At 43.3% G+C, this 25544-nt stretch overlaps 1 protein-coding gene across 1 annotated transcript; it reads left to right on the top strand.

The window, feature by feature from the left end:
- The first annotated feature begins 735 nt into the window (after window positions 1–735).
- ubald1a (UBA-like domain containing 1a) lies at window positions 736–18250 on the top strand. The gene is made up of 3 exons (XM_086139048.1): window positions 736–981; window positions 1473–1535; window positions 14228–18250. The coding sequence occupies exons 1-3, from the start codon at window positions 874–876 to the stop codon at window positions 14534–14536; spliced, it is 480 nt and encodes a 159-aa protein (XP_085995174.1). The 5' UTR covers window positions 736–873; the 3' UTR covers window positions 14537–18250.
- Window positions 18251–25544: the final 7294 nt, after the last annotated feature.

Here is a 25544-nt window from a genome sequence, read left to right as displayed (position 1 = left end):
ACCGATTTTCCTTTGCTCAAAAACAACTTTGAATGCAATTTCTTTCCAATTACTTACGGTATGTTATTCATAATTTAACTGACTTGCCTTGAACACCACCCAGATGCTTTGTGCCAGATTAGTTCAACATAAATGCACATTTGTATCTGCTGACGTTGTATTTATCGTCAATATAAAGCAATTGGGAGTGCAGAAAACATGAAGCCGATACAGAACCCAAACATGTAGATTCTGGGGGAAGAGTGTAACACATAAAAGCCGCTTTCTGTACGCATGGCTATCGGTTGTCCTTAAATTAACTCGGAGAGATGTAATTGGCGTTGGTGGATTTGTTTACCATATTTGGCAAGAGAGCGGCGCTGCGAGTGGTGGAATTGGACGAGAGCGGCCGTCATTCACAAAAGTCAACCTTCCTGGTGCTTTACAAACAAAGCGGGTCCTCGTGGGATTTGTAGTCCAAAACAAACAGTGGCCGACACCGCCGCTAAAGTCATTTGCAGTTACTGCGTGGATTTTACTGCGTTTTTAAGTTACTGTTTGAAATACGGATTTTTCGTTAAACTTTTATTTTCATATATCATGAGTAATCCAAACACGGCGACCACAGACGAGTGAAAGACACGCGTGATACGAGACCCTCCTGTTTTCGCCTACATTTCCCATGCGTATTGCACGTACTTGATTGGCTAAACTGTGCTGTCAATCACGCGAGGTCCCTGCCCACACCGCTCCTACAGTAAATATTTGTGTTTGGCCAGCCGGCTGTAATGGTGGACGACTGAACGGGAGGAAGACGGAATACAACTCGAGTGAAGAAACGAAGGAACACGGTCGGAAGTCTGCTTTTGACTTAGGACACGGGCTTCGTCGAAAATGGATGAACTTAAACATCAAGTCATGATTAACCAGTTCGTCCTGACGGCGGGATGTGCGGCAGACCAGGCGAAGCAGCTCCTGCAGGCGGCACATTGGCAGTTCGAGGTAAGGGGGGAAGAGAAAATGAAGTCGGCACGCGGCGACTGTTTATGTTTGCTACGTGCGGCTAGCAAGCGCCCGTGTGGCTCGCCCACCATTTCCCCCCCGCTGCATTTCACCAAACGCGCTTTTTAAAAAAATAACTGTAACAATCGAACGCTATATAGTCATTGTAGACATAGATTAAAAATGTAACACGGTTGCGAAACCCACTCCCTGAGTATATCCAATTAGACTTCACTCGAGATTAAATTGTATAATCCTTCCCACGCCAGCGCTGTTCATGTGTGTACAATTCTGTAATAAACGGTCACGCTGTTGTCTACCAACGAATAGCAAACCCGGACATGCATTTGTGTCGCCACATGCCTGTCCTATTGCGAAACAAGCCAGGGTTGCCCGTGGCTGTGGCTTCGCTCTCCGTTCACAACAAAAGAAAGAAAATGCAATCTAATTTTTGTTTTCTTTTGTTTGTTTTTGTTTTTTGTTTTTTTTAGACTGCCCTCAGTGCCTTTTTCCAAGAAACAAATATCCCATATGGCCATCATCATCATCAAATGGTGAGTTTGGGGTGAAATAACTCTTTGAAACTTCTCATTTCTTTTTTCTTTGTAGTTCAAACAATCTACGTAAGTATTGAATGGTGTCCCGCGTTGCATGAAGGGCGATCACGACCCTCACAGGCTGGGAGAGTTGGTGTGTTACTAACAATAACAAAGCACATGTCGGCCATGTTGTGCGCTTTCAGAAATACTGTAAACACACACACACACACAAGGCCTCCAAGGAGTAAAAAAGAAGCAACTGTTAAATCACCTTGAAAAAAAATATATCTATATATTTATTTTTTTTAAATGAGGAAATTTGTTTTAGTCCGGAGCGGAAAACACACAGTTTCCTGGAAGAGGGGCAGTGCCTTTCTCAATAGTCCCACTGTGCTTGTATTCATCTCATATGCTTGTTGCTACTCCCCCTCACATGACACATCGGCAACCTTGGGGGGCGGGTGGGGGACACCATTGTGGGGGAAAGTGGAAGTCGTCTGAGCTACAGAAACACACTCACACTTCCTTGTCTTAGTCCCATTCATTTCGTGACCAAAGAAAATTAGCTTTGTATACCTAAAGGCAATGTTGAAGTGTAATTAAGGCAAAAGTCAAGCGCACACAATTGTATTACGGTGTTGAAGTGCGCCTTTAAAGGTCATGGCCAAGTGAGCTCGAACTCCAGCTCTTTTTGGCCCCTAACTCCGTGTTTAGTACAATGTGTCATCTCCATGCTCCTTGTGAGTGTTTTCATTGTGCATGTGTGTGACTGTGGTGGGTGAGCGGTTGGCACATCCGCCCCTCAATTTGGAAGTTGGGGGTTCAAATGCGCCCCGCAGCTTTCCCGTGTCGAGTTTACATGTTCTCGTCGTGCTTTCATTTGTTTTAGAAGTGCGGGAATTAATCAGCAAATATTTTAATAAAGGATTGTTTGGAGACCTTTAAATAGATTTGTAATTTGTGTTGTGAAGAATCGTCTAAATTCTGCCTCGCAAGGATAAATATTCTCAGACTTCTGTAGTACTCCACGAAAGGACACCGATTGTTTGGTCAAATTAGACATCCGCTTTTTACCTTTGGAAAACTGATTTACATTTTTGTCTGCTCTCTGCTATTTTATACAATACGCATTTATTTATATAGCGCTTTCACAACAGCTGCAGCTGTAACTAAGCGCTTTACAGAACAGTTAACATAAAATAAAATAATACAACGACACAAGACAGTTATGCAATCTAAACCACTTTTCCTGCCTGCGCTGTTGTTTGAAGCAGTTATAGATGAAAGAGGAGAGAATCAAAATGTATTTTATGGACCAAGGCAGGAACTGAGTCATAATCAAGTCATTAAAAATAATGCCCTCTTTTTTTTTAATTATTTTTTTTTACAAAAAGATTAGACTTTAAAAATGGAATTAACAGATTAATTGATTAACTAAGCGCTGGTTGCAGGCTTGCAGCTCTAATGGGCTTTCTCCTGGTTCTTTCCCAAATTCCCAAAACATGGGTGTTCGTCTACACTCACGGTAGAGGGTGTGATGACCAATTTGGATTTTGTTAAGTCCGATCTTTTTCTGTCCTCGTTCAGATTACAAAAAACTAAACGTGTCTTCTACCGTGAACGCAAGGCATCCGTGACGTGGCCAGACAAAGCGGATGTGATGTGGCCCAGTGTTTATGGAAGTCAACATGCTCCCGCTCATTTCATCATCTCATCTCAAGCAGCAATTTCATATTGAGTAGCAAGGCGGTTGGAGGGAGAAATATTTCGGGGATATTAGGCAACGCTCCTCGATCTCTTTAAATGGGGATGTCTATTAACTCATTCACTCCCAAAGACGTTTTTAAACGTCTTTTCAGACTTGGTTCAGAATCGGTTGGTACTGAATGAGTTAAAGGTGACATCACGTCATTGCCGCGCGGCTGAATGACTTCTACCACCTTTTATCACAAAAAAAAAGTCCTGCCCCTCATCCTAGTCTCAATAGGAGTGTCATAATCCTCGATTTAATCCATAAAGAGCTTTTTATTCCCTGCTTTGTCATTCTCTAGTGCAGCTCATTGCTGCAGACATTGGGAACACCTCCCGAATGTGTGTGGAGTTGTGTTTAGAGGCGTGTTCTTGCGTAACCACAAATTCGTGTTCTCTTTTTGACTTATGCCAACATGCACACCTTTCTTCCCACTTGTGCTTTACATTCATGCCTTTTCAGTGGGAACATTTTATAGTACGGTAGGGTGGCGCGGCCAGCCTTCATGCGATTATTCCGGCCGCAATTTTCATCGCTATACAGATTCAATTCAGTCCGCTTCAGTGCTCTGTCTAAATTGTCCCTCGCTACAGTCTAATGCTAGTTTGACGAGCATTTAACCCTTTGATGGGCAGCGGCTACTACAGTGGACAGCTTGTCACCTGATCAGGTTACAGGGTGAAGTGGAAAGAGGTTGCAATGTCACCTTGAAAGAAAAGATTCAAATGTAGTCAGTTAACTGATGAGTGATAACGACAATCATGTCTCAGTTGTTGCTATGGCAACTTTGCTTCACCTGCTTAATGGTCTCATAATTTTGGCGGACCAGCCGAAACACCTCTCTTTCGCGCAAGCCTCAATTCCAATTACGGTTCAGTCGTCTTCCTGCACAAAAAAATAGCAATGTTTAAAAATACATGCGTGAAGAACTGATAGTAAAAAGTATTTGTACTTTTTATTTTGTGATCAGTTATTGGTCAGCATATTCCTAAAAGGAATAAAATAACAATTTAAAATAGAAAATCATCAAAATCATGTCAATAGCAGTAACAAAAGCACATTTTCATGCACGCAAGATCCCAAAATGCCTCATAAAAAAAAAAAAAATGACACCGATCTCTGATTGGTCGCAAAAATGTAACCGAGGAGGCGAGCACGAATCGTTGGTGACTCGAATCGAGAGTTCAAAACGGACGGCGAAAACAGAAAATTAGAGCCGGTCATAGCATATTTGTCGCGCGTATTGTCAGAGGAATGTTTGACGAATCAGTTCCTCTGCCTATCCCTACACCGATCCCTACGCTTTTAGCTTGATGCTAATGCTAAGGTTGTCTGACCGGTAGAACAAAAATAGGCACGAGACACACGTTAACTATGACAAATGAAGTGTTCTTTCCCTTTCCCTGTTATGACAAGCCAGTGGGGGGGGGGGGGGGGGGTGCACAATATTGGGCATATTGTTGCTTTGAAGGTCATATATTGATTTTCCTGGTTCTGAATTAGTGAAAGGAAAATCTATCCTGCTATAGTTTTTACTTGAATGGATGTGCCCTTTCAAATACAGTCATATATTTTTTTTGTGGTGTGGATTCTACCAAAAGATAGAATAGCCTTCACATTCCGCTTCACCAGCGCACTTTGCACACACCCACACACACACACACACACACACACACCTGAACAAGTAGACAAGTAGAACCACGAATGCCAAAGGATTTAACTTGCTCAATCTCTTGCCATCATCGCCTTTGTTTTTTTTCTCCCTGACTATGACTGTGTGCGCTTGGGCACGCCATGTTCAAGAGCTGCCATCAACTGCACAGACTTGCTGTCAAGAATGTTTTTTTTTCTTACTGATATAGCCAGTGTTTCACTTTTGTGTGTGTGTGGGGGGGGGGGGCAGTTGTTCAACGGTTGTGACTGGTTTCGGATCGTAGGATTTATTGACATCAGGGTAGGTTGGACGTTTATACTTGTGTCCTCCTCGCTTTGTTTTGCTCCACTACGAGCACACATTGATACTGTGCCAACAAAATCTAACAGCACTTTTGCTTCGTCGTGTCTTGTTTATTTACAAATCCACCCATCAATACATTTTATATTCAGCCCTGGGTGAGCATATACACGACATCGGGGGGTGTCAAAGTCAGTCTTATTATGGGCCGCGTTGTCGTTATGCTTTCCCCCGGAGGGCTTTCATGATTGTGAACCGAAATAATATGATACGATGGCCTCATATTGCATATGGGCTTCTCAGAAAGTATGGCCCAGCAGTGTGACACGGGAGCCCAAAAATAAACGCGTTCAAAGCCAAGGAAAAAGGTGGATTTTATCTCTGAAGTTTCTTTGCATTATTGTGAGTAACATCTGGCGATGGCTTGTAAAGGGAAGAAAACATGTTTCAGCGTTTTGACAATCCGGGTGTACATAACAAATGGATGAATGACTAGTCGTAATGGCAGATATATACACTAGTCCAGGGGTGGCAAACCAGTCAGAGACTAAGAGCCGGTCGATTGCGATTGACGTATTGAGCACCCCTGCCTTAAAAACAGGTAATTCACTGACTAGCTTAGCACTTAGCGCTGAGCGCCGTTGTCTGCGCATGAGCGGATGATTCAGTCAATCAAGTAACGGGATTGGTGATAGGCTGACGTAGTACATTCTATGTATTAAGCACCGTTGTTTTAATGGCAGCGCCATCGCCGAGGCCTTTTCGACAATTGTCGTGTGAAAGCCCGGGAGCCGCATTGAACCAGCCAAAGAGCCGCTGCCGCATGCGGCTCACGAGCCGCGGGTTGCCCACCCCTGCACTCGTCGAACAAGAGAGTCAGGGCGAGGAGAACGGGGCCAGAGAATTTTGAAGAGTCGTGGGAAGACAGTCGTGGAGAATGCAGTACCGTGTTTTCGCGCATTTTCTCAAAAGCCATCGGTGCGCCTTATAATCCGATGCGCCTTATATATGGATCAATATTCTGATTTCTTCGACGTAGCATTTTAAATGTTCTGTAAAGCACTTTGTTACAGCTGTTGTGATTGTGAAAGCGCTATATAAATAAAGCTGTATTGTATTTCCTTTAGCGTGGCTCCATCTAGTGGATGCATAATACAACCTCAGCCTCTATTGTAGCTTCTATTCCATGAGCCTTATAATGCGGTGCGCCCTATATATGAAAATAGTTTTAAAATAGGCGATTCATTGAAGGTGTGCCTTATATTCCGGAGCGCCTTATAGTCCGGAAAATACGGTACTAGTTTAATGTTTTGGTATCGGCTAAGAGAAATCATAAAAAAATATAATAATAAATTGGTTGGTAGCTCATTGCTCATCCTATTTCCTTTGTCCAAGCTAAGGCAGGACTAAGAGGACGAGAGCGTGCAAAGCAGGTGCTGAGAGCGGCCCCTGTGGAAGCCCAGCGACCACGGAGCCCCGCTTTGAACAGCACTTGGAAGCAGAAGTTCTTCCCAAAAGATGTCACAGCATCATCAGTGTTTCCATGATGGCATGTTCTCCTTGAACAGTCTCAATGAACATAGCGAATCCACATGTGACTAGAAATGAGGAAGTGGCCCAGCTGGATGACTTCCATAGCTGTCCGAGAACATGTGACACCCCCCCCCCCCCATCATGTGACTCAGCCGAGAAACCGACAGTGACAAAGCCCGCTTTAATCCTGCCGCAGTTATAGCTGTTTAAGAAAATGTGGCGAGGGCCTCATGTGGTTTCCTGTTAATCAAGTCAGGACTGGCGGGGGGGTGGTAACGCATTTTCTTATCATGGGTCAAAGAAAAAAAAAAAGCCAACCATCTCATTCACTAAACACAATGAGAACACCCTACGATGCTGAGATAATACAAATGTGCTACATATGAAGTAATCCTTGGTTGCATCCAGTTAGATGGGGATGAGTACCTCCACACTGTGTGACAAATGCCGGGAACAAACCGTTTCTGGAACTTTATTGTGTCGTAATTGCTGGTTATCACCGCCATCACACGGAAGGTGAATGCAGCACATTTTATTAAGGTCAATGTGCAGTTTCCCGACAGCGACAGAGCAAGCCTCTCTTAGGTTGTCTGGTTTGTGTAGCTGCCCCAAAAAATTTGGTCTCGGCATTGGGAGTGTGTCAACCTAAACCTTTCTCATTTGAACTTTTTAATCTTGGGGATTCGAGACCCGCACTCGGTCCTGCGCCCTTGCAGACGCTCGCGGATGTGATACGCCATTCATAAATCATGATGGCACCGCGTCGACTGTCTGCTCTCATTCCTGGGAGTCTGAAACACTGTCCATCTGTCGTCACTCGCTGAGACGTCACGTATAATAAGAGATGGCGGGTGTTGTGTTTTTCGCCAGGGAGCGAATAAAGGAGTCTGTTTTCGCCAACGTGCATAGCTAAGTGGACTAATAGTACGCCAGTGGCAGGTATTTGGTCGGAGCTTCCTAAGGCCCGCTGTGTACATCTACCACGATCGAGGTTATTGCAGACAATAGCGCAGAATGAGGTCACATTAGAATCTTGAATGACAATTCCATAGACGTGCAGAGGTATCCATGCCAGGCAGTTGGCCACATCTGAAGGCGCTAGCGAGGGCAGTGCTCTGCTCGTTCCAGCATGTTGCCCAGCAAGTTTCCCGGAGAACAGCTTCCCAGAACTCTAACCACTCGCACAAAGGCTTTTCAACTCGCACTTCTTAGTGGGAGGATTTTGTGCTGCAAATTCGGGGCTAGGCGAATCGTTTCAAACCCTGAAAGTGCTTTCAACGTTGGCCCGTTTCCACATTTGAGGCAGCGGCTTGCAAGCCGGCTCGTCACATGAGATTTCAACATAGGCTAGCTGAGATCTAATCTTACTATTCCTGTGCTCTCACCTCCACAAGCTTTAGTTCATCCTTTTCCTGCTTCCCTGGATCACGTTCATAACCCCGAAGCTGTTTTCTCATCCTGCTATTTGTTCTGACCAGTGTACATTTAAGTTTGCGGAGTAGAGCAAAAATGATTGGGGGTGGCGCGGGGGGGGGGGGGGGGGGGGGTTATTGCCACTAGACCTGTTCAGTGACAAATAGTGCTTCTCTTGGCAGTCTATACCCGTGTGTTTTCCTTGCAGCTGCTCTCCCTCATGATGACCTTTGGCCCAGTTTCCGTAGCCCGTCTTTTACTAAGCCAAACTATTTAATTTTTTACATATGAGCAAGCAATACATTCAATCTACTGTTAGCTTGACATTGTAAGGCGTGCTGCAGAGAGCAAAAATGCTCCATTTAGTTCCAGTTCTCCTATCTTCTTCCTGTTGCGGCCTCCTAATGCCTTTCCGTCTTCCTCATGTTGTTTCACTGTACATTTGACAGAAGCATACAAAAACACGAGTTGGACTGGCTAATGATCAACGGATATATATGCCCGTGAGAGGGATTTCAGCTGCTTGAAGCTGAGGTGGAAGGAGTGAAGGGTCATGGTTGATAAGTGGAGGGGACGGTTACTTCAGCATCACCCGGTGGTCTCATTTTGGGAACAAACATCTATTTTTTTGGACATCCAGGACTCTTATTTAACTCATTCACTCCCAAAGACGTTTTTAAACGTCTTTTCAGACTTGGTCCAGAATTGGCTGGTACTGAATGAGTTAAGAGAAAAAGGAAAAACAAAGCCACATCTGTGTCACACAATGCCTTCATGAAAGTGCTAGTCTGCTTCTGGTGAATCAATCTGTGTAGAACTTGTCGCAGACTTGCGCCAAACCCGATTTCCTTTAGACTATAGGACTTGGGTGAAACGTTTTGGATATTCTTTCAAGGTGGCCGGAATTTAGGCCCATTCCTCCTGACAGAACTGCAGTAAACGAGGCAAGTTTGTAGGCCGCTTTGCTCGCGCATGCCTTTTCAGGTCTGCCTTTGACTTTTTAATAGGATTGAGATAAGGGCTTTTCGGTGGTCCAGAACATTGACTTTGTTATTCTTAAGGCATGTTGCAACCAGTTTGGCATTATGTTTCGGTCATTGTCCATTTGGAAGACCCATTTGCGCCCAGGCTTCAACTTCTTGACTGAAGTTTTGTGGCCTTGCTACAGTATTTCCACAGTACTCTTTCTTTATGACGGCATCTATTTAAACTCCCATGTCCTGTGGTGGAGCATCACAGAGGATAACATAACGTAACATGTAAAATGAGAGAATCCCCCCACTTCTCCCTTTCAGTCTCGCACACTCCTGGTATTTGCCAGGAATGCGTTTGGTGAGGCTGTAAATAACGACCATCTGATCTGTTTGCACACGTTCACCCACAAACGGTGGAGTGTTTCGGTGTGTCGAGGCTCACCGCAGGCCGGCGTGTTTGGGGCGGCTGCTGACCATCAGCCACGCGTTCCCCATGCCGGAAAACTGACTAGCAAAAGGAGCCGCCAGGGCCGCTGCGACCACAGAGCCTCGTCCTGTCAACAGAAGATCTGTGCTCTTTCCTCACAACAGTCGTCCCCATGGTAACGCTTCTCTGTTGGCTGTGTTTTGAACACAGTCTCCCAAGTCTTTGTCTGTTATCCCCCTGGTCTTTTCCATGTGTAAAAGCAGACGGCTAGACCATTCTGAACTTCAATTCCTCTTTGACACCGCTTAGCTCATACTTAGCAGTGTTTTCACCACAAGTTGGAATTGACATTTGAAGCAATGGCTTCAATCACTGGGAAAAAAAAATATATCAACTATCATAATCAGTTTTTGATTAACTGGTCGTTTATATTCATTGCCAGCCAGTAGTAAACATCAAGTTAAGTATTAACCGCTTTGTTTCTGTCACTTGAGCTCAGTTTCTAAGGTCAGCGCTCTCACCCCCAAATGCACAAGCAAACTAATTTGAAATAAAAATAAATCCAAAATACAACTCCCCTGAAAGCACCTAAAAGCATTCCATTTTCTCAAAAGCAGACAGTGCGCCTAATAATTCGATGCACCTTCTACATGGATCAATATCCTGATTTCCTGGACGCGGTATTTTAAATGTTCTGTAAAGTGCTTTGTTGCGGCTGTGAAAGCTCGATGTAAATAAAAGCTGCATTGTATTGTATTCCCTTTAGCGTAGCTCCATCTAGTGGATGCATAACGCAACCGCAGCCACCATGTAGCTTCTATTCTATGCGCCTTTTAATATGGTGCACCCTAACTCGAAAAATAGTTTTAAAATAGGTACTTCATTGAAGATGCGCCTGAAACTTCAAAGCGCTTTATAGTGCGGAAAATACGGTAACTCCATTCATTTTTCTGTCGATATTTACGGCTGCTGCACTGGTGTTGGCTGAATTACTTGCTCCCCTTGATTGGTTGATGCCGTGTACTGAATTCCCCATGATCTTTATTGCTTCAAAGACACACAAAGCACAATCGGCCGTCGTGAAAACAAACGTTGGATTGCTCCCAACGGCACACATAATTAAAGAAAAACGTCCCGACTATCTATTGATAATTCAGTTATGGTGACCATTTCCTTGCTACAGCCGCAAGTAAACAACTTCTCTTTGTAAACGGGCATCCTTGATCTGTTGACAGTACACATTCTGGTACTGAAGTGACCTTTATGCTACAAATGGAGCATTGTTTTTAAACTGCACATGGGAAGGGGGAAAAAAAAAGTATCCACCACCTCAGTCCCGTGAGTAATGCTTCTATAGTCAGTTTTTTTTTTTTTTTTCAGTAATTAGGATCATTCTGACTGTTTGGAATGTTCCAATGAAGAAAAAAAAAGCCCTCTCTAGTCCAAACACAGTATTCCGGTAAAAATGGCGTTTGTGGAATACGACACCATGCACGTGCGCCGATACTTTTGTAACTAACCGACGAGCGTATTTTCCTCTATTTTAGTGAAGTCGACCGGCCAAGTAAGTGTCCCAACATTTGTTTTCAAGTGATGATGATTAAATGATGATAAAATGATTCATTTTATTTCCCCTGCCCTCAAAGTTTATCATCATTCCTTTCAGCGTTTTTTTTTTTTTGTTGAGTCTCAAAACCAGAAGCTAAATGTGTAAACTGCAACTGTGTGGTCCCGCTTTGAACGAGGCGACCGCATCTGTTTATGGATGAGTCAGAGGTCTTGGCAGATAACCTGAGAGGACAAGTGTCAGGTTGTCCCCCCCCCCCCCCCCCTTCTTTCATTTTCTATTCAAGGATAAAGAAGGCCTCGTTCTCAGTCGCCCACACGAATCCCATTGACACATTGTGAAGATAAACAAATCTAGATATTAGCCGGCACCGTTGCGCACTCAGAAAAAAAAAAGCAGTCGAGGTCACGAGCACTTTCGAGGGTGTCGCTTTACCGCAGGAAAACGGCCTCAAAGACATGAGCCAGCACTTCCTGTCAGGAGTGCACCGCGGACATGCTCGATTTACATAACAGCATGCCACACGGAGAACCTACGGTCCGGTCTTACCCAGACAAGGGTGACCCCTGACAATAGTCAAGAAGCTGCACTTTTAGGGGGCACACTAGTTCACTTTTTACATACCCATCCCTCCTAAGGTTGAATGTTATTCTGCTTTTTTGGGGGGGGGGGGGGGTCAAGCCGAGGCCTGCGGCATCGAATTGTAATCCTGTTTTCCAACATCTAATAGTTGGTAGTCGTACGAGTTGTGGCCTTTATATACTTTGGCCTAAAGCTGTGGTTCCAAACCCCCGGGCTGTGGGCTGGTACTGGTCCGTGGGCCATTTGGTACCATTACTTCTATTTTATTCATTTCAGAATCCGAAAGTGGTTTTATTTTGAAAAATTACCGGATTTTCTGTTCCATCTGTCTACAGTATGTCAATCTTGACGCGGGTCAAGGCGCGCTGCTCGGTCACGTGATAGGTCACCGCGAAATTGAAACCCGGGAGCTAGCAAAACGAGGGGGAAAAAAATAAACGCCTTTGTAAAGTTTCTTTGGGAAGGGGGAAAAAGGCCCAGCCAGGAGACAGAAGAGGAGCCTACGACTTTCAAGAAAAAGAAGGCTGCATTTAAGTCCTTCAGTACCAGCCAATTCTAGACCAAGTCTGAAAAGACGTTTAAAAACGTCTTTGGGAGTGAATGAGTTAATAGACAGTGTCAGGAGTCCGACTTAAAATACGGATTTATCTCAACGGGAGATTCCCACACACTAAGCCACTCTTATTTTGAAGGCACGTTTAAACATTACCGTAGCGACCAGCGAGCGTTACGGACAGATAGGATGGTCCCTGTGTCATTATTCGTGTTTATTATTATGTTTCGAAAATACCACACTGTTCATGCAGGTCAAAAAAAAAGTTGCTCCAGTGCCCCTCAGGTGAAAGTTGAGAATTCAAACCCTGGCCGGTATCAGGAAATGAGCGCAAACATTTGGCGGTAAGACGACAAAAGACCCCCCCCCCCCCCCTTCTTTTGGTCTGACGATGACAAATCATTGCCACTTGACCCTCTCGGCCAAATGATTTCTTCCTCTGGAATCAACAAACGATGCAAAAAGTCGAGTTAAGTCGCCGCTCGAGGATCGTTGGATCACGAAAGATGCCTTCAATGTGACTTCCCTTTTTTGCAGCCTGATTGACTCGCTAGCTTTGTCTAAGACTTTTGGTTGCGCACCTCGTAAATGTGACTCCACCTTTGCCTCCCGCTGGAATACAGCAAGTTGTTGTTTCCTCCGTCACAAACAACTTGGGAGGAAGCCGGCCATGGAGTCGTGCGCGCGTGTGTATTTGTTGAGGAAGTGGCTGAAAAGCTTTCGAGGCGCTTGGTTGCTGTTTTTGGTACAGGCATGACTTGCGTGTGTGAGTGTGCGCGCTTTGGGTGTGTTGCCTGGCAGCACAAAAGCAAGGCCGCTGGCACGAAACAAAAAGGTTATTTTGGTGTCTGCTCGGAGTGAGGACAGAAAAGACAACCCGGCAAGAAAGTACATACTGAATTAATTTGGAACATTTTTTTTTTTCATTTGGATTTGAAATGTTGTCAGTACAGTGGTACATCGACTTAGGAAATTGATTGGTTACGGAAGAAATTTCTTAACTAGAAAATGTTGCAAGTAGAGACGCGTTTTCCATGTAAATGCCCTAATCCGTTCCAAGCCCCCCCAAAATTCAGACAAATGTTTTCTAAAGCATAAAAATGCATCAAAATATGTAACAATTACATGTTCCAATTAGATTATTGCACAATAAATGAGAATTGCGCACAATGTAAAAAACAAAGAAGAAAGAATAAAAATGATGGTCATATAACTTAACTCATCATTTTTTGCCCTCTTTAGTTCATGTTCTCTCTCAGAAGGGGTTTTTGCCTGGCGTCGTGTAAAAAAGAACTGATCCAAGGACGTTTGCTTTTGTCGGCTTTTAACAATCCTTCGAAAATGTCCAAGGCAAACAAACATCAGCATAGTGAGCGATCGCCCGACTGGTGAACACTTTTTCTGGGTGATTCACATTTACGTAAAACACTCTTAAGGCCCGAAGGGGTGAAAGACGAGGATGCTGCATCGACACCAAACTATCTATCAACACACATCGACACGTTTGGTAGAGGTCCCTCTTAGCCAATGGGATGCCAGGATGATGCTCGGTAGTAGCCAATGGCAGAGCAGCACGAAGTATGTTGCATTCAGGAAACTAGGAGCTGCGAGTCGCAACCCATACTGTATTTTTTACCTTTCATATCTTGAAATTTCTTTCGTAACATGAGGCAGTATTTTCTTCCCGTTGAGGCGTTTCGTAACTTTAAAATTTCGTATGAAGAGACGTTCATAAGTAGAGGTACCACTGTATTTTTTTTTTTTAACTCATTCACTCCCAAAGACGTTTTTAAACGTCTTTTCAGACTTGGTCTAGAATTGGCTGATACTGAATGAGTTAAAGGGCCGACGTTAAGATCTGTGAGCTAACCCAACACCGGCTCATCATGGTCAAAAATATCTACGTTCAGTTTTGGAAGCGCACTAATGCTTGGTTTTCCTTCCTCGCCCTCAGATGTGCACACCAGCCAACACACCAGCGACACCCCCAAACTTCCCGGACGCCCTGACCATGTTCTCCCGGCTCAAGGCGTCCGAGAGCTTCAACAGCGGCAGCCCCATGGCGGCGTCGGCGGCCACCTCGCCCCCGCAAGTCGGCGGCTGGGGAGTATCACCCAATGTGCCCAACGCGCCGCCGCCCTCGCAGGGACTCTGGACTCAAGGGCAGCCTCCCACACAGCCCTGCCCCGCCTGGCCAACGGGCGTCAACCCCCACGCGAGCGCCGAGCAAAAGGCGAGCGTAGCAATGGAGGCGGAGAGATGAATCGCCACGCCCCCCCTCGCCCCCCCCCACCCCTGCCCGCTAAACCTACCGCGTGGGGGGGGGGGGGGGATTTTCTCTTTTTTTTTTCCACCCCACCCCTTCCAAAACAACAACAAAAAAATGTGGCAAGACGGACGGACGCACGTGGAAAGATGCAAACCAAGAAAAACTTTGGGTGAACAATTTCAAGAAGAGGAGAAAACCAATGCAAATACGAAAGTAGAAAAATAAAAATAAAAACAAGATACGCACACGTATAGTAATAAGAGAGTATGTGAAATCTTTTAGTTTTTCTTACTTAAAATGACAAGAGAAATATCGGAACCTGGAAAAAAATGAAAATCAATCGTCGCGCCCAAGGATTCTGTCATGTTCAAGGACATTCAAGGCAGCAAATTTTGTAAATTTTTTTTTCAGAACCTTCTTCCTCAACACTTTTTATTTGCGTTATTCCCCCCCCCCCTCTCCAACTCCCCCTTCCCTTAGTCTTGTGTTTCTGCAACTGTCTGTGCTGCATGACGAGAGAGGAAACTTGCGATGCAGTGTTCAAAAGTGACTGAAGCGACACGGACGGGTGCGTGCGTGTGCGCGAGCGCGTTGCGTTTTCATTCCAGAGTGCAGCTCTGGTCGGGGACACGTACGCAGAAATCTATATAAATGTATGTAAACACACACACAAATACACATGCGTTCAAGGAAACACCTCCATATTGTCATCGCCATTGTCAAGGCGGGGCCTCTTACCTCACCTGGTGGTCACCTGACTTCTTTTAGCCAATCAGGGATTCTTCTTCTTAAACCAACTGTTTGCCCTGATGACACAGGACATGTTCGTAACAATTTCGGGGCTTTTTTTTTTTTTTTTGGACCCTGCCCTTAAATGCAGAAGCCACTTTTTTGGTTCATGCTCGTTTATCCGCAAACCCAACAGCTATTTTTTTTAAGTCTACAACTGTATACTTTTGAAGATTGAGTTGTACAGATAAAAAAGAGAAAAAAAACATCATGAGTGGTTAAATATAATATTGTTTGTAACGATGATAGTTTTATTATCTGGGAGGCGGTTCTGCGAAAGTAGCTAAACTGGCTCGAGAAGGGGGAGGGGGGGCAGGGGGGGATGTGACTACTCCATTTTTTTTTTGTGACTCTTTGTAAACATTTTACATCACTTGTCAGTAATATCTTTAATAGCAAAATGACGTGGGCTTGCCAAAGCTAATAATGACCACTAATTTAAGTTGGATCATCTCAGTTCGGGAAAAAACATCCAGTTGGTTGATATGACGACATATTTGGGCCACACAAAAAAATAAATAAATAAAAGGTACCAGAGGAGAAAAATCGTAAGATTCTGAAAAAGGTGAGATTAAGGCATGGTCATGAAAAAGATAGTTGTGATATTCAAAGACAATTTTATGGAACAATTAAAGGATCCCAAAAACTCACACTAAGTTTTTCGAAAGAAGACAACTATTCGTGGAACGTGACTATTTTCTTATTCGTGCGTACATTTTTTTTTTGAAAGACATTTTTCTCAAAATACAACATTCAATCTTGCGCTAGGTTATGAACGGAATCTCACCCCCCAAAAAATGGCTGTTCTCTTTTAAGTCTCTCATAAGACAAAAATAATTTGGTCAAACGGCGATGACATTTTCTTAATTTTCTTCCCGTTGTTCTCATCATTTTACAACATATTTTCTTTTTTTGTGTGGCCCTAATGCTAATTTGGAATTCCAGACTCCAAAAAGACAAGATGCGAATTTTACAACATGGACATGTGGAATCAGTTGCCGGCCCTCCGATGACCTAAGGGGAGGAGGGGGGTGGGGGGGTTTGCGCAAGGGGCAGCTCAGGGGTGACCCTGATTTATGGCAATATATTACATGCAGGGTCCGGGGCCCTGGTTTTGTTATTTTTAGTTTTTTTTTTTTTTTAAAGATAAACAATATTTTATCTATCTGGCAGATTTTTATTTTTTTTTTTAATTCAAGATTCGGGCAATGATGGATCGAATGAAAAAATATTCTACTACTCCTTGGTATTATTTTTGATCAAAGTGTCTGTTCGGTTCATCTTGGCCATGCTTCATAACTTTATTTGGTTTAAATCTCGAGTGTTTTTCTGGGTTGGCCTGTTCAGAAATGGTTTCTCATGTACGTCCACTTCCCCCACTTTGTATGACTGTATGAGACCATTCCCACAATATTTGTGGACTACCTGATAATTAACTTATCATTTTTGTGAACCTAAATAAATATTGTTTGTCAACCTATTAAAAAAAAAAAAAACGTTGCTTTTAATGTCCCCCCTCCCAGAAAAAAAGGAACGAGTTCAGCTGTGAAGCAAGTCTCCTTGAATCGTGGGCTCCTAAAAGATGTAAACACAAAACACCAGCTGCCCACAAGTATCCAACACATTAGCACAAGCACACTAAATCCAATCCTCCATGTCCTAAACTGACTTTCACACCACTTCCCCATCTATGGAAATTTGATGATGAGAGCGTGAGCCGATTTGTCAATGTTGTTAGTTGCTGTGGATTCAAAGTCTGTTTGTCGACAACGACAACACAAACAGGAAGACGAATGGACATCAAGTGAGTACAGTGGTACCTCTACTTATGAAATGAATTGGTTCTGCAAGAAATTTATGAACTAGAAAATTTTGGAAGTAGAGACGCGTTTTCTATGTAAATGCCCTAATCCGTTCCAAGCCCCCCAAAATTCAGACGAATGTTTTATCAAGCATAAAAATTGACGAATTGGTGAATGATGAGGACGCTGCACAAACACATATATATATATCTACACGCATAAACACATTCGGAAAAGGTCCCTCTTAGCCAATGGGATGCCAGGATGATGCTCGGTAATAGCCAATGGCGGAGCAGCTATGAGTATGTTGCGTTCAGGAACCCCGGACTTGCGAGTAGCAGCATACTTTATTTTTACCTTTCGTATTTTGAAATGTTTTTGGTAACGAGGCAATATTTTTCTGTTGAGTTTCGTAACTTGAAACATTCTTACGAAGAGGCTGTCATGAAGGCTGTGAAAAGCCTCCTGAGGTCAAACTGTTTGCAAATAATGCGTCAGAAGGATGAATTTTTATATACAGTATGTATATACACACACACACACACTTGATATAAAATATGTTCATTTTGAATTGAACAAGGTCTACATGATAAATCAATTTTCAAAATAAATCAGGATTCATTTGATGATTGATGATTTGTAGAATGAATCCATTATTTGCGACACCGCGACAAAAAGTTTTCCTCATGCAGACGCGATTGTCAGTAATTGGAAAAATTGGAACTCACCAAACTAGTAGAACGGGGGCGACGTTGGCTCCTCGTCAATTTCGATTGCACACACGTGATCCTTCCCTTACTATTGACTTCTGAGGCTGAGCTGAGGAGCAGAAGATTTATTGTGACATTTTTTTTGGGCCACATGATCATCAGTTCGCAAAACATCTGGCAAACACTGAAAAATAAGATCAGAATTTACACATGAAGTACACTCCATCATTATTTTTACCTACCAAGGCTCTGTAACAGAACTCAACCTCACAAATGTTAAGCAACATTAAAAAAACAAAACAAACAAAAAAAAGCTTTAAATTATGACAGACATAATGGAGCATTCTGTTGTGTGTTGCAAATGGGTCTTGTAATATTTCACAATTTTAATAAACATCACAAATCTGCCTGTCTGGTTTATGGCTGCCAAAAATGACTGCAATAGTCCCAACGCTACTGCACTTTCTCACTGCTCGTGTGTGTGTGTGTGTGTGTGTATGTGTGTGTGTGTATGTTTGCTGAGGCTGGTGCTAATGCATGCAGTCAGGCAGCACTGATACAACAGCGAGAGCAGAAAGAAAAGCCGGCTTTGTGTTCCACTCAGGATCTCGGACACAAGAGTGGCTGGAATGGCACACAGCCCATTGTTGCAGGTTAATTGCGGTCACACACACACACACACACATACACACACACACACACACGCACACACACATGCACAGAGAGCCCACTGAGGAAGTGACATTTCCATTTCCTGTTAAGCAGCTGAATGGTAGGAGTAAAATGATGGACTGTCACATGATTCCAACTCATCCAAATCGGTCCGGTCCCAAAAAAAAAACGAGCAGCACCCAAACAATCCGTTGAGGTAACCGCTGTGCGCGTTTTCAATGTGATTTAAGCCAAAGAGGGACAGCTAGCCTGTAAACTGTAGATTGGCATGCGCGTTGCCATAGCGGCGGTTTTATCGGAAACTGGTTCAAGTCACGCTTTCAAAGAAGAGCAACTGTTCGGCCTGTGGAGGTACATAGGACGTTTTCACTTGAAAGGCAGAGAATTGTGTGGACCATTAACTGTCCCGAATGTTTTTTTCTGGGAGGGGAGGGGGGGCTGATATATATATATTCTTTCATACATAGAGGGAGGAAAAATGCTACATGCAGTATTATCCTGACTGTGAAGGGACAAAAGGGTTTTGTGGCGGGCTGAGTTGTTTTTATATTGTTATTTTTCCGGTGGTAGGCGGCCAAAATAGCCAAAAGAATGTTCAATATGGTTGCATGCAGACCCTTTGGCTGTATTGAAAGTGGGGAAAATTTGGTTTCAGAAAATCTCTCTCTACAAAAAAAGTAGTTATTCGTATTAGTGCAACACAAAAATGTGTTTTATTTTTTGCAGTGTACATACTAACGTACAATTGGTGAAAAAACACAAAGCGCCGTAGACACTCAGCTGCAGTCATGGGTGGTTTTCATCGAGGATAAAGAACGTATGCATGTGAGTACTGTCATATCTGAATGTGTTGCTGCTGTTGGTGGTCAAATAGATGTTGCGTAAAGGTTGCATGAAATTTGGATTTGTCGGGCCTAAATTTTGAGCTGCAAAAAACCAAAACAAAACAAAAAAGGTTTGACATTTATGGGAACAAGCTTTGAACATCAAAGCAAGTTTTTTGCTCCAAAGCAATTTGCTTAATTAGAAGTTGTGGTTCACGACAAAAAAAAATAAAAAATCTGTCAGCTATTTCTTTTTTTATCACTGAACCGGGATATGAATGCTATATTAGCAATATGCAATGCTGTATTTTCTTGCCTATGGCATTTCCAATTATTTGTTGAACTAGCAGACTTTTGAGAGGCAGTTGTGTGTGTGTGTCATATTTTTTTAATGTACAATGTGTAATTCCTTCTTTTTTTCTTAGCTATGAAGCAAGCAGTCGGCCCGTTTTTTGTTGGGGTTTTTTTTTTTTGAAGAAGAAGAATTGTTCATTATCTGCTGCTTGCTGTTAAGATTGCTGCCCAAAAAATCTGCCAAGTGATGGCTCGTACACTGAAAATACCGAAATCAGATCACTCAATTCAAGGTAGGACCTGTACTAAATACCATCACTCAGTCGGCTTGGAATTGTTTGTGTCCCCAATAAAAAATGGCTTCCCTTCAATGGGCAGTAACAGAAACGCAGCCAGCTCGGCCTATCCAAAGTAACTCCACCTGCCCTCCTGACAAGGGGGAGATCGGAATGCGTCAAATGAGGTTTTCCCAAAAGTGAAGCCGCACAAAAGCGTCCGATAAAAGACATTTTACAGGTGAATGAGCAGCTTGTTACACTGCAGGCTATCGCCACCACAAACATTCTCACACGCTCTCAGTCCGTGACGGCAGCTGTTCTTTTCGATCCGAGTGGAACAGTGGCCCATTTCCAAAATATGACTTCTTGGATATGTGACTCAGTGTGCACTTATAGCAAGTCTGCTTTGCATCAAACACATTTTTCTGCACTGATGTCTCCCCCTTCCCTGTGAGGCAGATCGACGCCCGCAGCCACGATGAAACATTCATGATTCCCGCAGGGGGGGACTTTGGCGATTTGAGAGGGAGCGGAGACACTGCATATTGGTTGTACACGACATGAAATGAACACTTACCATTAGTGTACATCCATATTGTACAACCACCCATATCATATATAAACAGTGACGGGGTAAATTAATTCAGCGTCCCTGCCGGTGTATAATACAACGTTGTCATGATTGGACCCACCATGCAGTAGCTTGTTTGTTTATTGCCTTGTAGTGGCCTGTAAACTTGATTGCGACTGACCCATATTAACTCATTCAGTACCAGCCAATTCTAGGCCAAGTCTGAAAAGACGTTTAAAAACGTCTTTGGGAGTGAATGAGTTAAAAAGTAAGTTACATTTTCAGTCCTCTACCAGTTACATCATCATTTCCTAAGATTGGCTTTACATTGTCGGTCCAAGTGCCCAATTCCCATTTAATGCCGATTTCCGCAACTACCGGATTTTCCACAATATTTTAAGTCCGTTAAAAAAAAAAAGAACTCGAGTGTGCCACGCGGACAGATGTGCGAGCGTGACTTGTGGTGCAGCAAAGATAACGTGTGCATGTGAGCCGAATGTGATGCACATGCGGTCTTTCATAGTGCTGATCCCGCATGCTGGCACGGTGCCTGACATCCTCTCGCTTGTCCTGTTTTCACCGCCCCCCCTTCCCGCAACTCGAGTGGCGCAATGATCAGAGCTGTCCATCCAAAAAAAAATAATAATAAATAAGACAAAGAGTCTCCGTTTGATGACATCATTGCTTCCTCTAGCATGCTCGTGATTGCGGATCAGATTCCCTTTTCTTGTTCCTCCTAAAGTCGAGCTGCTGCACAGGAAGTGGCCACAACACTATCCTATCAAACACACCGGCATCTACGTTGACCCCTGTTTTCAATCAATGACATCACTAACTAGATGTGAAGTGTAAAAGCATCTTGAAGCCGGCATGATGTCACGATTTGCGACTAGGACACACAGTAAAACCCACTAAGCCAGGTAATGACGCAACGGCCGGTCTGAGCCACAACCGAATGGCTACTCTTCTACTGTACGCTCGGCTAATCACGGATTGACCTACATCGACCGCATTCACGATAGCATGACGCTCAAAGAGCCACTTCCTTTCGTAGGCCTTTAGATGGACGTTATGTAACAGCGTTTTGGTGGCTTCGACGGCCTCCAAAATGAGCAAACTGCTAATTATCTGTCTGCTTATCTGTTGCCACGGCTATGTGTCATTTCAGGTTTATTGCCCCACTCTAAACGTTTACCTTGATGATCGACTGCATTTGATTTCATTTCAACGTCGACTTGCGAGAGGCAAATGGACTACAATGAACTCCAACTGGGCAATTTCATGACATACACTACAATAGCTGTATTAAAAATGATGCCTTTAAAAAGATCACTTTCAACCGACACTTGATCGTCTCAGCTTGTGAATGTCACATGACAAACCCCCACCCCCAAAAAAAAATTTTTTTTAATGCGTTAGCCATGATTGGTTGTGACCAAAGCCTGAACAACTGGGATGTCGTTTTCATTGGACAACAAGGGGCAAAATGGCTACCCTCTGAGATGGATTTTAAAAAAATGGGTGGATTTCACTGCTTAATTCATATTCCACAAACATAAAATTAATCATAATCCATTTTCCGATTCACTACACTACTACACCTCTGCACTGAGAGGCGGATGTGCTAAAAAGTCGTCCACCGGGCCGCACAAAATTAATCAGAATACTGTATGAAAGATTTTTGCGATTACCTTTAAATCGATTAAAAAAAATATCGAGATTAGGATCACAGTTTCCTTGCAATGACCTTTATTGTGGTCATATTTCCACCAAGTGGTACAGGAGCTGCAATGGAGCCTAATCCGGTTAACCTTTCCACCGTGGGTGGCTCCCTGTGACATCATAGCAGTCGGAAGCAATAATAAAGGAACACATTCTGGCTAAGCTCGTGACATATCCAATTGCTGTTGGAACAAATGTCAAGATCCATTCTGATAAAGACCCCTTTTTTTTCAAGACAAATCCATTTTCATTATTCTGAAAAAAAAACCAAACTAAAAAACCCCAAACATTTAAACGGTATTTCCTCCACAGTTAAAATAATTTATTGGCTCAGTCCAAACCAAGGATATTAATGTTCGCAAAAAAAAAAAAAAATAACCATAACTAAAATTGATAAAAACATTCGTGACCAAAATAAAATTGAAAATGTTGTTTAAAAAATTCAACTGAAGCGACATATTACGTTTATAAATAATTCATTTTTGTCAACATACGTGAGCTTTTCGAGTTCCTTTTGAATTAATTTATCACGGTATTGTATTTCGGTAAGTCCATGCAGAAGAATTTTAGTTTACACAATATCATCCAAAACCTGGAGACCTTTTTTCCTACCCCCCCTCACTTGCACTTGACAAACACCCAATTTATTTAAAAAAAAAAAAAAAAACTAATACTGAAACTAATAAACTAAAATGAAAATGAAGCATTTTTTAAATTAAAAACGTATACATTTATAAAATGAATTAAAACCAACTGAATTAAAATAAATCCAAACAAAATTAAAAACTATAATGAAAAATCCAAAACTTATATAACTGTGGACCCAGCAGTTTTAATAACATTTAAAAGTCTGTAAACAGTGCAGTTGTTTTTACATTTGGCTTTCATCTCATTTTTGGAAAAGATGTTCTCGGTCTCCTCTTACAAGTCCAGCTCTTTTCCAAAATGTCAATCCTTTTGATCATTTTAAAAGATGACATTTTACCCACACCCGCAAATTCTACAAACATTACTTTGATCATTTCAAATCATCTCCATCCGTACGCGTTCAATCCAATTTACATCCCACGCACAATGAATGGCGTGACAAAGATGATGTTTACATTTGGCTTTTATCTCGTTTTTTCAGAGAATTCTAATATCTTGATTACAATTTCAGATTCATCCCCTTGTATTTGCATTCTCATTCGATTGCGGAAATGTACCCAAGACTCAGGTTTCTCTGGTTGCGGTGCATTTGGAAATGTTAACTTTTAGGGAACGCAAGCTGAGAGGGAACATTTGCTGCTGAATAGTCAAAGTCATTAGGCGCGTTAGACGGGTTGTTTCGAGCCCCCCTGTGTGACTAATACCCCGACAGGTGGCACACACGCATGTTTTATCGTTATTTGATCTTAGCACATATCTCACACCTAAGTGAGAAACTGGGTCGAACTGCAAAAGCAAACTGCATGGAGGAAACGGTTGAGAATATATTCCAATCTCATTTTCTGCACCACTTTTAGGGAGCTGGAACCAATCCATCGCTAACAACCATTCACACTCATATTGACACGGTCAGTTGGAATCCAAAAACAGCAAAAGCATGAAAGTCATGGCGAGTGAACCATGATAGCATCAGTGACTGGAAACTAAATTGAGGTTAATACATACATGCAAGGACAAATGGATGATGGATGGATTGATGTGGTTCCAATGCAGGATTGGTGATGTCATCAATGTAAGGTGAGGACAGCTAAGGCCTCATCTGCGGCTTTTTTCGTGCGCCATGATGACATCTAGTGGTCACAAAACACACACGTTAGCGTTTTCATCTGGGGAGTGGAGAAATATGTGCAATTTCAAACTAAAGCAGGAAGAATCCTGCAGTTTCTTTGTTCGTGACATCGCCATGATGACAGTGACCCGACAACCCGCAAGCACCATAGGAACAAGGCAACACAAAGCTTTAAGGATGTCACCATCAAAGCGTCGCACGGCGTCAAAAGACAAAGGTATCCCAACGAGGTCACAAGATAAGGCTTCATGAGGTGTGAACATGTAATGATAGTGTTTACACTGACATATTGTTTTTGACATTAGACAGAAATAAAAATACCCCCCCCCCCCCCTGAGCTATCACCTTATCGTGGTCTGGGGGTTGGTGTGTCTCCTTGGAGCCAAGTTGTGTGGGACTTCGTGACCCTGGCAGGGGCACCCATGGAGAAAAGATCCCAGGTGAACGATCAGACAAAATACGATTCGTAGACATCCGATGATGAATGAATTTGGACTTCAATTTCCATGGGCCCACACCTGTGGGAGCGGCTAAAGAGGTCCGGTGAGAAGAGAGCTAGGTGGAGGCCGAGCTGGCTCTCAGGACGTGAAATGTCATTTCTCTGTCCGGGAAGAAGCCTGATCTGGTGTACAAGGTTGAGAAGTTCTGACGAGATATCGTCGGGCTCATTTCGACACGTTGCTGGGCCTCTGGTACCTGTGGTGAACACTGTTCCGCACTGGAGTTGCCCAAAGAGGGAGGTTCTGAGTAGGTGTGGGTATACTTGTTGCCATGCGGCTCAGTGGCTGAGGTACACCCCGGTGGACGGACGGGGGGGGGGGGGGGGGTGTTGCCTCCCTCCGCCATCAGGTGGGGGGACGGGTCCTGCCTGTTTATTTGGGCACCAAACAGTATTTCTGAGTACTCACCCCTTCCTGGAGTCCTTGGAAGGGGTCCTGAAGAGCACTCGCGCTAGGGACCCCATCATCGTTTGGCGTGGGTGGTCTAGAAGGTTAACTGCTTGCGCAATAACTTTACCCCTGGCAAAGACAAACAATGAATTATTAGGAAGCCAGATGCGACAGCCTGGTTTGTTCTGAAGATAAAAACCTCACTGAACAACATACCCGCATCATTTTTAGCAACGACCACAAGGAGGCGTGAGGAAATGAGCAGTTTGTTTGGAAAACACTGGAAACAGGAAAGGACGTCGCGATGAAGTCATCTTGACCAGGATTTGACTAGGTCATTGCGGTCTTTAGGAAGTCGTTAGCAAATTATAGGAAAGCATGCATTTTCTTAAGCTCGTGGGCACTTTGTTCTTAAGTATGAAGGACGACATCGGTTTTAAAGACTTTTAGGACTTCTTTCTGGCTTTTGAATGAAGTCACTGTCTTGTTTTAGGACAATTATCAGCTTGCTTGTAAGGCTGATGCATTGAATTATACTCAAGACTAAGAACAGGCACATGGCGGATGCTACAATTTGTTGCCTGAAGTCCACCGCTCACCCTCTGATGAAACAAAAACTTTACTGTGCTGTAACTGTTATTTTACCTTTTAAGTCAGGTTTGCAAACTATTAC

Source organism: Hippocampus guttulatus, chromosome 19 (assembly GCF_054856545.1).
Source record: "Hippocampus guttulatus isolate MCC_2025c chromosome 19, RoL_Hgut_1.0, whole genome shotgun sequence".
In the NCBI taxonomy this organism is placed as follows: domain Eukaryota; kingdom Metazoa; phylum Chordata; class Actinopteri; order Syngnathiformes; family Syngnathidae; genus Hippocampus; species Hippocampus guttulatus.
This window is presented reverse-complemented; position numbering and strand designations above follow the sequence as displayed.